At 29.8% G+C, this 15,642-nt stretch overlaps 1 protein-coding gene across 1 annotated transcript in view; it reads right to left on the bottom strand.

Annotated features, from left to right (window-relative positions):
* Positions 1 to 15,642, bottom strand: part of nonC (serine/threonine-protein kinase Smg1) — a 157,467-nt gene that overhangs the window by 1,641 nt on the left and 140,184 nt on the right. The window contains exons 62-74 of the mRNA XM_067274716.1: positions 11,953 to 12,040; positions 11,147 to 11,301; positions 8,847 to 9,071; positions 8,137 to 8,387; positions 6,743 to 6,911; positions 5,992 to 6,168; positions 4,892 to 5,016; positions 4,747 to 4,825; positions 4,549 to 4,674; positions 4,368 to 4,466; positions 4,022 to 4,280; positions 3,743 to 3,943; positions 3,559 to 3,665 (exon numbers count right to left, since the gene is read on the bottom strand). Of these exons, the coding sequence (XP_067130817.1) occupies positions 3,559 to 3,665; positions 3,743 to 3,943; positions 4,022 to 4,280; positions 4,368 to 4,466; positions 4,549 to 4,674; positions 4,747 to 4,825; positions 4,892 to 5,016; positions 5,992 to 6,168; positions 6,743 to 6,911; positions 8,137 to 8,387; positions 8,847 to 9,071; positions 11,147 to 11,301; positions 11,953 to 12,040 (2,061 nt within the window). The remainder of the gene's footprint in view (positions 1 to 3,558; positions 3,666 to 3,742; positions 3,944 to 4,021; positions 4,281 to 4,367; positions 4,467 to 4,548; positions 4,675 to 4,746; positions 4,826 to 4,891; positions 5,017 to 5,991; positions 6,169 to 6,742; positions 6,912 to 8,136; positions 8,388 to 8,846; positions 9,072 to 11,146; positions 11,302 to 11,952; positions 12,041 to 15,642) is intronic.

Raw genomic sequence — 15,642 nt, 5'->3', positions numbered from 1 at the left:
ACACACTGTGTGCAGTAAGAGAATTAGATTTACAAATAAACCATACTTTTTAGTACAAGTATTTATGGCTGCACATGTCAGTTTGTGAGAAGGAACCGTTATACTCTTCGCAGTCTATCTGACCGAGAAGAACGTAACGGTTCTTTCTCCTTACTCCTTTCATTTTATCACTATAGGCCAACGATTCTCAACCTTCTTAGCTCTGCAACCCCCTAAATAGTAAATATAAATAAAATTAATATTTTGCAACCCCCACCCAAAGAAATAATAACAGCAAGCCTTACTATTACTAATTGAATTTTGAATATATTGAATTTTGTAATTATAAATGTAAATTTTTTAAAATATTATATAATCACATTGCACTAATTTTATACATTAAGAAAATACTGCAGTATGAAAAAATGTAATACAACTATTCCTATTATTTTATGTCGCTGCATTTATAATGACGGTATGAACATGCATGTATGAAGTCTACATACATGAGTAATTTACAAGTTCCAACTTGATGTGTATGTGCTCTTTGTAATTTGATCTTCTAAATACTCGCTGTGAGAGCATGTTTGAACATACATATGGATGCAAACCCCCTTTAATATCACTGCAACCCACAGGTTGAGAAATTCTGCTATAGACAGACATACAGAAATAAATAATAGTGCATGAGAATGGCCAAACCAATTTCTATGAAATTTTGTATATTTTTCTCAACAGTCCAGGGAAAGATATAAAAGCAAATTTTAGAAATGGAAAGTAACCTATAAGCTTTGATACATTTACTCTAGCAATCAACGTAATTCTAAGAACCACAAAATTTGGGTCTAAGAATCTTTCAAATTTAGGTCTTTTGCATGAATAGGAAGTTGTGCATAAAGAGTACCACAAAATTCAAAAACAACAAACTAATGTGCTTGTTAATGAGTGAAAGCCAATCAGCCTGTTAGTGAGTCTCTAGAATTTTTTTCTTAACATACATTTTTGTGTGTGTATTTTATACAAAGTAAAGTTGACATACTGATATAAATCCATTTTCTCAAAAAAAGTTGGTACCTCAGCTAGTCTATTTGCTAAAATGAAATATTTCAAGTTGAAGGAAGCTGCCAAATATCAGCAGGTGGAAATCCAGAAGCCATTTCTTGCAGTAAGTGGTATATAACTAAATGCAAAAGATAGTTTAAAGGTAGTGTGTATTGTATAATTAACAAAAGTCTGAAGTTTTGTATATTAAATCTACCACTTTCTTTTTTAACTGTGATATGAAATATTATTAGAGAACAATCAGATATCACAATATTAGTCATTTTTAAGGAATGTTCGTTCAATCTATAAAATTAGATTAATATTACTGCTTCACAGAAAAACTACTTTTTGATCTTCATGTCAATTAAACCATCATACTTTTTAGTACAAGTATTTATGGTTGCACATCAATTATTATTTACTGCTTCACACACCATACTAGAGTATAATAAAACAAATAAACTTCGATCACTATGGTGAGATTTCAAAATGCCAAGTGTACTCAATATTTTAAGAGATATCAAACAAGTGCCAAATTGAAGAGCAATTCTTAGTTTCTTTTACACACTGTTCGATGTAGGTAGAATGGTTGTGTGCATGGCTAGCCAAGCTTATCTGTCACTATTTTAGTGTATTGGAACAGTATGCAGTGCCACAAATTTGGCAAGACTGACTTAACCAATCAAAAGATCTACACACCCTTCAAAACTCACGCCTTTTGGCTTTTTTTTTACCTGTGAGTTTGTGTCAAGCAAACTGAACATATAACTTCTGTGATTCAATATTTTATCTCATACATCATGCAGAAAAGAAGGAGTATCACTACGATCACCATGAAAACCAGTGGAACAAACATATTTAATGAAGTTCAAACTTTACGAGTTCCTCCTTAATTTGGTGAATATTTCATGTTTATACAGTATTATGTTTACAAAGCATAGCAATTTGAAACATCACCATGACTTTTACACACAAAATACAAATGCATATCTTAAGAAATTTAAGTGCCAATTTTAATTGAGTTAATTTATGAAAAATAAATTACGTATAGGTCTATATCTATCCAATTTGACGAAATGTTTATTATAACTTTCCCTAAAAATGAAGGATTTAATACTCTTATTTAGACACAGACTTGATTTTTTTGTAAGTTTTACTAATTGCACAAAATCAGATATACAAGGTGTTAATTAAGAAACTAGAGTGATGAAATGAGTGGTAGATGGGTTTAATACAAGCAAGTTTAGTCATAGAGTTCTAAACTTTTGTTAGTGGTCACTACCCTGTGATGCAGGAATACCATACAGAGAAGTCTAATATTAAATATTTGTCAAAGATATATGTTCAATGTTGTTAATTTACACTGTTCTACATACCATCATGAAAACATTCTCTACACTGGATAATCCAAACGACTAAGTCTTGTACAGTTTTATGGGGAAAGGGGACTAGCAACTGTTCACATAACACAATTTGAATGTCAATAGGTATTGTCCTGGCAATGAGAGCAATAGCTCGTGCTTGTCAATTCTTGTCAAAAGTGATTGAGCCAATCTTTTAAACACCTCTTTTCTTGAAATTGTTGATTATGGAAAACATTGAATGGTGCATTATTTGATGCTTGGACACTATCTACAATAGTATTTGTGCTAATCCTCTTTTGCATTTCGCTTTCCCATAAATAAGATGCATACTGAAATGTTTATTGAATGTCTGATAAACACTCACTTAATAATTAAATGTTGTTCATATTTCACATCTTTTTCACAAATAGACAGTAATGTGCTGAGAAAATGCCAACATTTTAAGAGAGGGGGGATTAGTGTAAAAATACAATTATTATTATGAAATATACACTTTTCTTCCATCTTAATTGATCTTACAAAAACATTGTACTTAAATAAAGATATTCCCCTTTTGGATTTTGGAATAATAAATAAAGAATGAAAGTATTTTGCCTGACTACCAACTTTTTCTTGAATATTGAAGTTAACCCACTTTCAACTGCATGCCAAATATAATCAATAAAGAAATAAACGTTCTCTGTTGCAACTCCAATTTTCACTTTTCTAAGATGCACATTTTTAAAACTGCTACGCTATGAATCAAGGCACATGACAATAACTGTGGGTTTTTCTACACTACTTGCATGCCATTCTCCTAAAGTTTCTTGCTGTGGCAAAACTTTAGGAAATCTATATCTTATAAGGGGCTGTGGCAACCTCCAGTTCATAGGAGCAAAATTGTTTGTACTGTTCACTCTATCACTCATTTCATTATGTTGGTCTAATTTCTTAACATTCTGTAACATTTGCATTAAGTTATATCAATTCTGTATTATAAATAACAAAAGCCCATTTAAAAAACTTTAAAAGCTATTTTGCATGTCTATTTAAATACTTGAACCTTGTGCAATTAACATTAGTAAAAGCTTAGAATTGTAAGATACAATAAAATCCAAAAGAAGAGAATTTGTAAATTAAACTTAGCAAATGTTGATTAAATGTTGTACAAAAATTAAATATTAGCAAATACCTGTTCAGCAATTGTCGATCGTTTATTAGGATCCGGATCTCTGCCATCCAATTTCATCTTTACTCTGCGCCAAACATTGGTGGCGTACATGTTACGCTCTTGTATTACTAAATTTACAAAACATTATTTAAAATAGCATAAAAAAATTTGAAGTCCGATTCAATTAAAATTATGAGCAACATACTTTTTCCAGTTCTAGGATCTCTCATTATAGAATTTTTCTTGTTGTTTCCGGTAGTTACCGATTTCGTCAAGGCGCCTTGACTGATTGGAGATGTGACTGAAAATAATTCTTGACCCTGAGTGGTCGAGAGATTATTTTTCTTTAATTCGACACCTTTCAAATCTTTATCTACACTCTGATGAAGGGGATGAATTTTTTTGACTGAAAATAAAAAAATAAACTTTAGATAATGGAAATAATACATTAAGAATTTTAGCTAATATAAACTTCAAAAATTACAGTTTTCCTGATTAGACTTGGAAATTCCCATTGGTCCAGCCAAATTTAACAATTCGTCATAAACTTCCTGTGTCATAGACGTCAAGGATTCTAACTTAGAAATGATTTTTTGCACATTGCTACTCTCCAGATCTTGTCCTTCTGATAGCAGTTCTCTTACAATTCCGGAAATTTGTTCAGAAAATGTTCTGTATGTTGTTATGTAATGATGAAGTCTACCTTTCTGTTTATCCTCAATATGAATATCTTGCTCCTCATACTATAAAAATAAGTTTTTATTTTCTTCTAGCAAATGTACCATATATATATATATATATATATAAAATGCAAAATCAGTACATCTTACCTTTGCCAAAGTCCGTAGGATATTTCTGATTTCGGACATGTAGCGATGATGAGTCGAAAGTAACGTACGAATACTGACAACATCTGTTTTCACCACATCCTACAAATTAATAACACATTTACGACTTTTTAGAAGTTTGTAATCTTTTTTAAAAAACTTGATAAGACAAAGATGCACTTACCCACAATACAAAACTTTCCATCTTTTTTTCTTCTAATTTTTCTTTGCAGCTCGTAAGAATCTGTGCAACTTTTTCTTTTAACGACAAGATCCATTCTTGGGTGACTCCTCCCTTCTCAGGCAAAGGCTGAAATTTTGTTTTATAATGAATAATAATAATAATAATAATAAAGAAAAGAAAAAAGAATTTTAAACTCACTTTTAATTCTAATAATTGCTCTTCAATTGGAGTTACTTGGCTACTACAATTAGCTTCTAGCATGCAACTCTCTTGACATCTTAAATAAACAGACAAAAATTAAATATATTTTGAACAAAATTTTAAAGAGTGGTTAAATACATACCTATTGATTAAAGATAGAAATGTGGAATCTGAAGAAAGAGCCTCATTTGTCCGGGTTCTCAGTGCTTCAAAATGAAGAATGGCATTACACACATTTCCTAATTCTCGAGATAACTGAACAAAAGCCTAAAGTAAAGCAAATTTATCATTATTTTAGGTATTTGAATTATCTTTGTAGATTATTAAATTTAAGAACTATGAATTCGGAATTAATTTCTTAACACAAGAAAGTTATTACATATGCTTTTTATATAATGAAACTGTGTGTAGTTTTATAAATTTTGCTGTTGACAGTAATATCATCTTACTTGTTTCCCAATTATAAAATTTAAAAATAAAATCTGTTCAATAATTATTTGAAATTATTTTTAAAAAAAATAAAACATTTTCCATTTAAAAAAATGCCAATGTATTTTCCATAAAGTCACAATTAAGGATTTAATTCTAGATTTATAAAATGTTTCCCATTAATTTCAAATGGTGGATAATAATGTTTTATTTGGCCATCACACACACTACACATTTAAAAAATGTATCCAGCACACAACATTTCTAGAAAATATCGAAGATTGACACTACACCTTAAACTTCATAATGTATTCATTAAAACAAACTTAATAATACACATAAGACAAAGAACTTTTAAAGATGACCCTCTAAATCTTAATATGTTACAAGAGAACTATAATTACAGACAAAGCCAGACATAGAACACATTACACGCACATGCATTCAAAATATCCTCAACACACAAAATACCAGGTCAGTAAAAATCAATGAGTATTCAGAACTCGCTTGAGAAGTAAAGTGAATACGGAAAATGGATGGTGTCTGTTGCATCTTTAGGGGGTTATAAGTTGGATAAAATAAGAACCCTCTGATCTGTAAATGTTGTACTACTGTATATATTACACAAAAGTCTAGAATATATTACACAACAATAAACAATAATAATGAATTTGTTACATAGTCAGTATTACATTTATATCACCATTGTAGCGGTAGTGGTGATAATAATTACATGTTGCAGGATTAATTTTCATTATTAACTACTTGTGCAACAAAGCATATTAACAGATAAATATAAATATATTTACTTACACTTGCTGAAGTTGTCTTCTCCGAAATGGCACCTTCGAAGTCTTCCTGGATCGTTATAAGCGAGGGATTGGCACCTGCGGCCCACTTCAATCTCTGTTCGACGCTAGCCGTGAGACTGAGATAACGTTCTTGCCCGACCGTAATTGCCGCTTCTAGAGAAACTAATGCTTGCACGGTCTATTTGTAAAAATAGTTCATTTTTATTATATACAGATAATAAATTATTTCATAAACCCAAAATTAGTTCCAGCAGTTTATATAATAATACAATTAAACTTACACAAATTAATGTGACTTAATGTTAATATTATAATGTTTAGTTCACTAAGGGTTAATAAGACATTAATTTTTATGTCTACATCATTCAGTAGGCTAAAACTGTAATGTCCATTTCAATACTTGACCATTGGCCCTCTTTGAAAGTATCACTGTCAATTAAAATTCAATATGTCTTTACTTTTTTAGTAAAAACCTCTTTGCATAATAATACAAAAGAGGTTTTAGTATGCCAATTGTGGCCAATTTATGAGAGTTTGTGAAATAAATAAATAGATTACAAGATGAGCATTGATCCTTAGGCATTCACTCTAAAAATGAATCAATACGTATACTCAAATTTTAATAAACCACTTTGTGTGAGTTTTACAAAAGATCTTCTCTTATACTGCAATTTTTATTTTTAGAGTTTGGAATCAGACTGTCAAATGTTAAACATTAAAAATATTGGCTGGATTGATAGATTTCAGATTACCTTCCGCATTTCCGACATCACCGATGCCCGGGTGGGAACTGCCAGATTTTGTAAAGGTCCTATATTGCCCTGAACTAACAGATCTTCGTGTAGCCACTGATGACGAGCAAGTTGAAGCTGAGCTCTTTGCAAACTTGCTTTTAAGAAGAGAACATTCTGATCCAAACGTCTGTAAATAACCAAACAAAAATATAATTAGATATTCTGAAAATATTAAATAAACAATCAAACTGATTACATTGGAAATGTATCAGTTACACTGAAATTGTAATTGTTATTGAAATTGTATTATTGATACGTCTCTCCCAAGACATATCAATAATACAATTTTGATATTGGTATCAATGTAATTGATTCATTCAAATATTTAACAATGTCTGTCAAATTAGTAGTGTAAAAATTGATTTTCATAACAGAATTGATTCAAGTTCTGACTCTTTGTTTAATATTTCTATAAAAAAGTTTATATTAATTCACCAGAAAGGACTTATGTACACATGACATAAATAGTTTCTTACATTCAGATCTTCTTTTATATTTATATTAAAGAATTATGTTTCAATATGTGTAAATCTTTTGGAGGATTTGATTAAATGAGAGTTGCATTAAATGCAATACACTTGTTACAGTCAGATTTAAAATATTCATTACTATTACGAATTTAAAATTGTGTATTATAGAAGAAAACTACTTAAATTATACAGTCTATTTATGCATATATTAACTACATTGTTCAAAATAATTACAGAATTTTGTAATATTGTATTTATTGTGTAATGCACAGTGGTATTGTCAATCTGACTTTGATGTTTTGATAGCAGACCTATCAACTAAATTCCCAAATAAGTTTTTTCAGTCCTGGATGTACTTTTTTGTATTAACTGTTTCTATTCTGTGGCAAAACATCTAAGAGGGCCTCTTTTAGCAAATCTCACCATCTGACAACCAGGTAATGAGGGACAGGGCCTGACATCAAGACAGACTGACCCCCCCCAAAAAATTTCCTTGGATTTTTTGTCCTGTCTGGATTTGATCCCGAATCCCCAAAACAGTAGGCTTCCATGCTAATCACTCAGCCATCTGGCCCCTTCCCAGACACACTATAACAATTGCAGAATATCACATGTCCTGTTAATCATAAAACTATATCATAAAGTTCAATAAATTCTTCATATCAAGTTTAATAAAATTTTCCAACAACAAAATTATTAATTTAATTATAGTATTAAGTTTACAGTGCAATATATTTGAATTCTTCATTCCTAATTTTGATAAATTATAGAAAGTTCCATTTTAGAAGTAGTCTACTTATACAGTCCTACTTTCAAACAGCCTTCATAATTTTTAGTAATTCTTAGTATTTTACTTTCAGCAACAAAAGGAAATAAAAATACCTGGAAAGATCCTCTTTTCTCCAACTGCTATCGAAGTTATTAATCAGAGTACTGGCTTGAGTTAATTGTCCGGCTTGGAATTTCTCCTGTTTTATACACAGGTCGACTGCCTTTTTGCTCAATTCTTCCAGAGAAACTTTACCCTCTGCACCGATATCTCTCAGTTCTATTTCTGCAGTGACATCTATGCCAAGAGTCGATATGAAAACGCACAGAGCGTAAGCCACGGTCTGAGAAGGAAGTCCAAGCACCTTAAAAAACAATTTTTAAAAATTCTGTTATCAGAGAGAGAGAGAGAGAGAGAGAAAATATTTTCTAAATATACAAGTAATTTATTTCAATATACACACTAAGAGGTTAAGATTTTCATAAAGAAACTTTTACTTTTATTTATTTATTTATTAATTTCTACACTATTAATTCAAAGAAGTGTGAACATAAGTTTCTTGTCAAAATTATGCTATTTATATTGCAAATTAATGTTGTTCTTTCCAAGAAATTTCTACAATTAAGTACCTTAACAGAAAACAGAAAATATTTAAAATGCTAATTGGGAAACTGATTACACAGATCCACAAAATGAGTAAATTTATATTACTAGTATTTTCCTGTCTTAACTGTATCACTACCTACATTAACTGTTGAATATTAAATAAATTTATACAGAAATGCATCAATAAAACAATGTCATTCATGAAATTTTAACATACTTGCTTCCTCACATATTCAGCAATAAATAATTTAACAGGTTTAAACAGCTGTTCATCAGTCAGAAGATGCGACGTCTCTCTCTCGGAATTCCGACTCTGGGATGGAATTTGAAGACTGCGAGAAAATTCCTGACACAGAGAAAAAAACTGTTGCATCGCCTGAAGTCTTTTCAGAAAGAAAATATCATAAAGTATAGAACGTGTTGAAGCTAAATGTATAGGAGGCTAGAAAAAAAAGTCATAAAATTTATTAATATATATAATTAATTTATTAAAATAAAATTTGATTTAATAACTTTATTTTAAGTTATAGAAGTTGTTTATTTATTCTACTACATAGTATGGGTGCTGCATAATACTAATGTATGTAAAATCAACTGAATCAAATTAAAGTGATTTTATATACATCGTTGTTTATTTATGTGATAAATATAAACAAATTTAAATTTGTAAAAAAAAATTTTTATAGATGGTATTACAGTGTCCAATATGAGGGGGTGGTTCGTCTTGCACAAAAGTGATTGATTCAAGGTGTTTTCACCATTGCAGTTGAAGTATAACAAAAAAAAAATAAGTATCACATGCCATCTCTGGGTTGTCACAGAAAATGTCACATTGGGAGTGGTCTGTTTTGAAGAATGGTCCAAAGATTAATGTGCCTGTAAATCTACAACAAACTTAACTTTATGCAAGTACAGTGCAATGAAATTTGCTGTAAGACATAAGGATTTTCTGCAGCCAGAATTTCCATTTCCATTCTGGCAAAGGTCAATACAAAAGTCAATTGGATTTCCCTGTCAGCAGCAAATGACCACTACTCATGGCAGATCTGTAAGAGATCTGCCACAACTAGCAGTCATTTAGATAACAATATACCAAATTTCTCAGTATCTTCCACACTGTACCATAGAATACAACCAACTGCATATACCAGTGATATAACTGCAAACATCAGTAGTATACTACTGATGTTTGCAACATTACTCATTGATTTTTTTAACAACAGCCATAGTAACAACTCAATGAGTCATGAAGAGATTAATTTGACCCTCAACTGGTCCAAACTCCCCAAAGTGCAGTTTCCCTGAATTGAGCTATCATTCCCTGAGAACTGCATAGTCATTGTCCTTGGTGTAAATTCTTACAATGGGAAAATTCCCACACAGTCAACAAATTTATAAAACAACTTCACAATAAAGGTACTAGCACTGGCAACAAAACAGTTTTTGTTAAAACTGCAGATTGCCAAAAACCAAACAACCTATTTTGAACAGGCAATGAAGGTAGTATCTTTATAGTATCATTGTTTTTTTACTTTGTCAGCAGTAAGTTATACTTGAACGACTTCATTTAACTGATATAATACCAGAAAATTTTAGTGTAACATTACAATTTGTACACTTCATCAATTATTATCCTTGGCTTTTTAAAATAATGTTATGCCATGCTCGTGTTTAAATTTGAAAATTAAAATTAACACAAAAACAGGCAGGAATTGATCTCAAAGTGATAAAGTTTACAAATGCAATCTGTTGGATATTTAGGCTCTGCTTTTACAAACATCCAAGTAACACAACCTCTTTTTGGTGGACACAAGATGTGATACAAGTATATTCATGAGTCTCAGTTAATGTTTACTGTAGAATTTCATTAAAATTAATAAAATATAATAATAAAACATTAATTCTACCAAATTCAAAAAAGTTTAAAAATCAATTTAAGACTGCAAGATTTTTCAGTTTTAGACTGTCAGAGGAAATTGTCAATAAGTAAACCTGATAGAAACATTCATACATCAGCGAAAGTGCTTCCAAAAAATTGAAGATTCATCATTTGCAAGTTATTTGACCAACGAGAAATAATATAATACTATTATGAGTCAATAAAACACCAAAAGTCTGAGAAATTATGTAATGTAAGAATTACTTAATTTGTATTTACCTTTTCAATAAAAAAAATTATTGGTGCATAAAACTTAGTAAATAATTATTTGCCAAAAATTTTAACAAACAACTTATATCATAATCAGAATTAATGATAAATTAATTAATTTAGACAAAATAGTGATTGATGTTGATGTTGTTGAAACCGTGTTGTATTTACTTATTGTATACAGGCACAATGAAGTGACATTTTTCTCAACACTAGGCTAGTTGAATCTTTTATTTAGTTAGTTATTTAGTGATTATTATATTTTGAAATTTTGGCAACAATCTAACTTCAAAACAATTTGTCTCAAACCATGTACAGTTGTTATTATAAAGTTATATTTAAAGCATGAAAAACAATTTTATACTCACGACAAAAGAAGCTGCTTCACGAACTAAATCGACTTTACGCCACAATATCGGCGGATTCAAGTGATTTAAAGACGTCAATAGATCGGTCATGTCAGATTCCAATTTAGTGAAGAGGCCATTAAAACCCATTAACAACATCTGACCAGGAGTTAAGTCTAAAATTGAAAAGCATTATTGAAATTGATAATTATATAAGATGTTCTGGTTAAATTGTCCCATAACTTCCTATTAACCACATTAAATTTAATTTATATAATAATGAATTATCAGATAGTTACATCAAACCAAGATAAATGTCAATAATTCATTTAGGGGCAGTCCCTGCACAATGAACAACTTCTGTTCCTAAGACTCAAATTTGTAGGTAAGTTGGTATATACTTTCAGTCAAATATCTGTTTTAGTAAATAGTGTATACTAAGACAGACATTTTTTATGCATACAAAACATTTACAAACCACTTCCAAATAAACTTACACAAAGCAATGTAAATAGCGTGGTGATCTGAGACCAACTGAATTGAACTTGCAACAACAAACCATGGCAGTTACAGAATGTTTACAAGTATCTCAGAGTAGTGCACATGTTCATTATTGCAAACCATTGTATTTATTACAAATTTTTTAAAATTATAGGCTTTATAGTAGCTAGTCAAGTCATTCATAAACTTGAGGACTGCTTGCATTTGCAATTCATTTTGTATTTATGAAATCAAAGCAATGGATTACTTAGTACAAATACATTCTCAATCCTTTACTACATTTAAATAATAATTTATAAATCAAAATAATAAGCAATAATTCATACCAGATATTTCTGGTTCTTCTCCTTTCATCAACATATCAAAATTTTTCTTCATAGTTTCTATAACTCCGCTGACACGATTATCTGGAGTCTGGAAATATTCAATTTTTACTCATATATTAATATAAAAAATTAAATACATAAATTTAGCAATTATTCCATAAAGAATAAAAATTATTATTTTGTCAAGCTATTTTTCTGATTCATTATTAGAATTTTTTTTAACAGAACAAATAATAATCTGTGATGTCAGATATAAACCAACTTAATTTGCTTTTAATATCTGTTCAATAAATTATACTTAGATGAAAATTTAGTAAAAAAATAACAAATCCTGCATCTATTGTTTTACAATTTTATGATATGATAATTATAAGTAAAACTGTAAAATACAGGGTCTTCCAAAATGAATGCTACCTTTTAAATTATTGTTGTTATGTTAAGTATTATCTGATATATGCAACATGCACCAATTACTAGAGCAGCCATCTGAGTTTCATTGCCTATCTTCATTTGAATGTCTCATCCTCAACTGTCTCCAGGAAGTGTTGTAAATGACAACAGTGACTCTGCAACAGAGAAAGAATTTTGTGTTCTGCAGTTTGCAAAATCACTCATCACTGGTAATCTGCAGGAACTGTAAAATTGTGGCTGCCATGGGAAGAGTGAATAGGGATATATATGCTGTAACAAGCAAAAGAAGACATGCTGTGCAATGGAAGGTGAAAGCACTGAGAAAATGTAACAGGCAAATGCAAAACTTGGATGGTTTTTCCAATGTTTTAATATATGTTACAATGTTCTCAGATAATAATTAACATAATAATTTAAAATGGTAACATTCTTTTTGGAAGACCCTATATGAGTGAATTTAAAGATATATATGTTACAGTCAAAACCCGTTTTTAGTTAGAACGCGTTTTAACTAGTTGAAACTAGTTTATACTGGACGTCTTTGTTAAAACCCGTTTTGTCTAGTTAAAACTAGTTTTAACTCAAATTCATTTTTGACTAGCAGTAAATTCTAGTTTTAACTGGACAAAATCGGTTTTGTCTAGTTAATTTACGGCTGTACATGATTTGATTTTAGATAAAACTAGTTTTAACTTTTAACATTACTTAAAACTAATTTTAGCTACATAAATATGTTTGGGGGAAATAAATAAAGTTATGTGTAGTGATTCAGGGGAAGATGCCTAAAGCTTCTTGCTTATGAAGGAAATTATAGTGGCAATTTGGGTTTTGGAGGCCTCTAACGAAAATATCATATTCTCGAGCATGTTTTTCAAATAAAACTTTGGAGTATATGAAAAATAATTGTGTTTGCAATGACGACTTTTTTACTGTCTGGCATTTTAGGCATCTCACCCTAAGTATCCGGGTGAGATGCCAAATACCATTAGAGTAAGATAACAAATATAATTGCATAAAATTAATTTTCGAATATCTTAACCATATTTAATTTATTGCATATGTAGTACAAAGTACTTTATAGTAAGTATAACAGCGCAGTATAAGTATTGTTAAGTTTCTGCTTGTTCTAACGTGCTCTATAGCTAGCTGAAAGCTTTTTTTCAGTCCAAAAACATTTTTGAAAAGTCCTTATATAATTTCTATGCATATCCTGCAATAAAACGAGAAAACAAAAATTTATTAAAAATAGTCATATTGAAATTAAATTAACAAAAAATAGGCATGTTACCCCAAGAAAAATGTGGCATCTTTTCCATTTGTCAGGGTAATATGCCTAGTGGAGTCACGTGTTCTAGCATGTCTGATTGGGATCAGCGGTAGCTCACAATGGAAATTTTAGAACCTTAACTACATCACACATTAATTGCTTTTTGCAATTTTTAATAAATTCTATTTTAACTTTTAGTTTTAAAATGGTTCTAGAAACATTTCACAACAAAAACTTCTTTCTTATCTTGCTTTTATTCTTCTTGGATGTAGAAAATGAGATAACGGTAGCAAACTACAGTTTTCTGCACTCAATATTGGCCCAGTGATTCATCATACAAACACATGACAATATCTGACATCACTGTTTGAAAATATCAAAAAGTAGGCATCTTCCCCCGCTTACCATCTTACCCTGAATCACTCTATATATTGCAGTCAAAACCAGTTTTTAGTTAGGATGCATTTTAACTAGTTGAAACTAGTTTATACTGGATGTTGTTGTTAGAACCCGTTTTGTCTAGTTAAAACTAGAATTTACTGCTAGTCAAAAATGAATTTGAGTTAAAAGTAGTTTTAACTAGACAAAACGGGTTTTAACAAAGACGTCCAGTATAAACTAGTTTCAACTAGTTAAAACGCGTTCTAACTAAAAACGGGTTTTGACTGTAACATATATACATTTGTCATAAAATATTTTCTACTGTACTTAATTGACTCATGTTCTCATTTTAATTGTTAGGATAAGCATAAGATTGCTTGAGAGAATGTACCACACAAGAACACACAACATAGATAGATATACAGGCTTTATTAATTCTAAAAAATATTAATTTTTTAGAATTAATAAAGCCTGTATAGACTGTAAAGACTGTATATCTATCTTCATTATGTATTCTTGTGTGATATATACTCTCAGGCAATTTTATGCTTACTCCTAACAATATTTTCTACATTTGTTTATAAAATTAAAAAAAAGCCTGTAAGATGGATACAAACAGACTTTGAAAATCATTTGACGTTCTGACAAGTCAATAATGTTTGTATTATTTGTTTTTCTTTTATAACTTCAATATAAATGTACAAATGATAACAATAAGAAAATCATTTAATATGTATCTAAAAATATTTTTTAAGGAAAATTTTCTAAATTGCTTCTGTATAGTTTTGTTTACCCAAAAATATTCATTCTAATTAAGTTTTTATTTTATTCAGAACAACTGTAATAAATTTATTAATTTTACAAGAACAAGACTGATTAAAATGAATAATATAATATAAACATATGTAGATTTTATATTATGGTAATATGTAGAGATACAAACTATACTAATATCAGAACTGGTTTATTTTACAAATTGACGCTCCAACATATTGTTTTCCTAATATTCATCCTTCACATTGTTTTGCCACAAACAGAGCAATGGACATATTATGCTGCAAACCAAACCTGTGATAGACAGCACGTCTTCTCTGCACACGATTTGTCATCTATGAGAATGTGACGTATAGTTGTTGTTGCATTTTGCAAGTGCCAATTTGATGGGCAATTATTGATATCATACTGTATCAGCAGAAATTATTATTCTATCATGTCTAGTCAAATAAATATGTCAAACGTATTTTTTTTTTAATCATTACTGATTAGTAAATGCAAAGTATCAACACATTAAATACAACACAACAGGTATATAATTGGCCATAGTTATGTTCATTTTGGGTAGATCTGATGCAAATGGGCTCATCCAGCATAAATGAATGTGATTGAAATGACATCCTGATTTATACTACTGTGATAAATAATGGGAATCTAGACAAAATTTTAATTATAAATCTAAGAATTAGTTTGAGAAAAATGTCTCAAATTGATACTTCTTAGCTGCCTATTAAGATACATGAAACCATTTAGTGATAACAATTTATTATTAAAGCTAAATTGTCTATGTTTTATTTTGGAATAAGTATTCTAAGAAATAAATACAAATTACTTTCATTATTTGATACTAAATAATA

Source organism: Centruroides vittatus, unplaced genomic scaffold (assembly GCF_030686945.1).
Source record: "Centruroides vittatus isolate TY-2023 unplaced genomic scaffold, ASM3068694v2 contig_559, whole genome shotgun sequence".
In the NCBI taxonomy this organism is placed as follows: Eukaryota; Metazoa; Arthropoda; class Arachnida; order Scorpiones; family Buthidae; genus Centruroides; species Centruroides vittatus.
The sequence above is the reverse complement of the archived record's forward strand: the minus strand, read 5'-3'. Positions and strand labels throughout refer to the sequence as shown.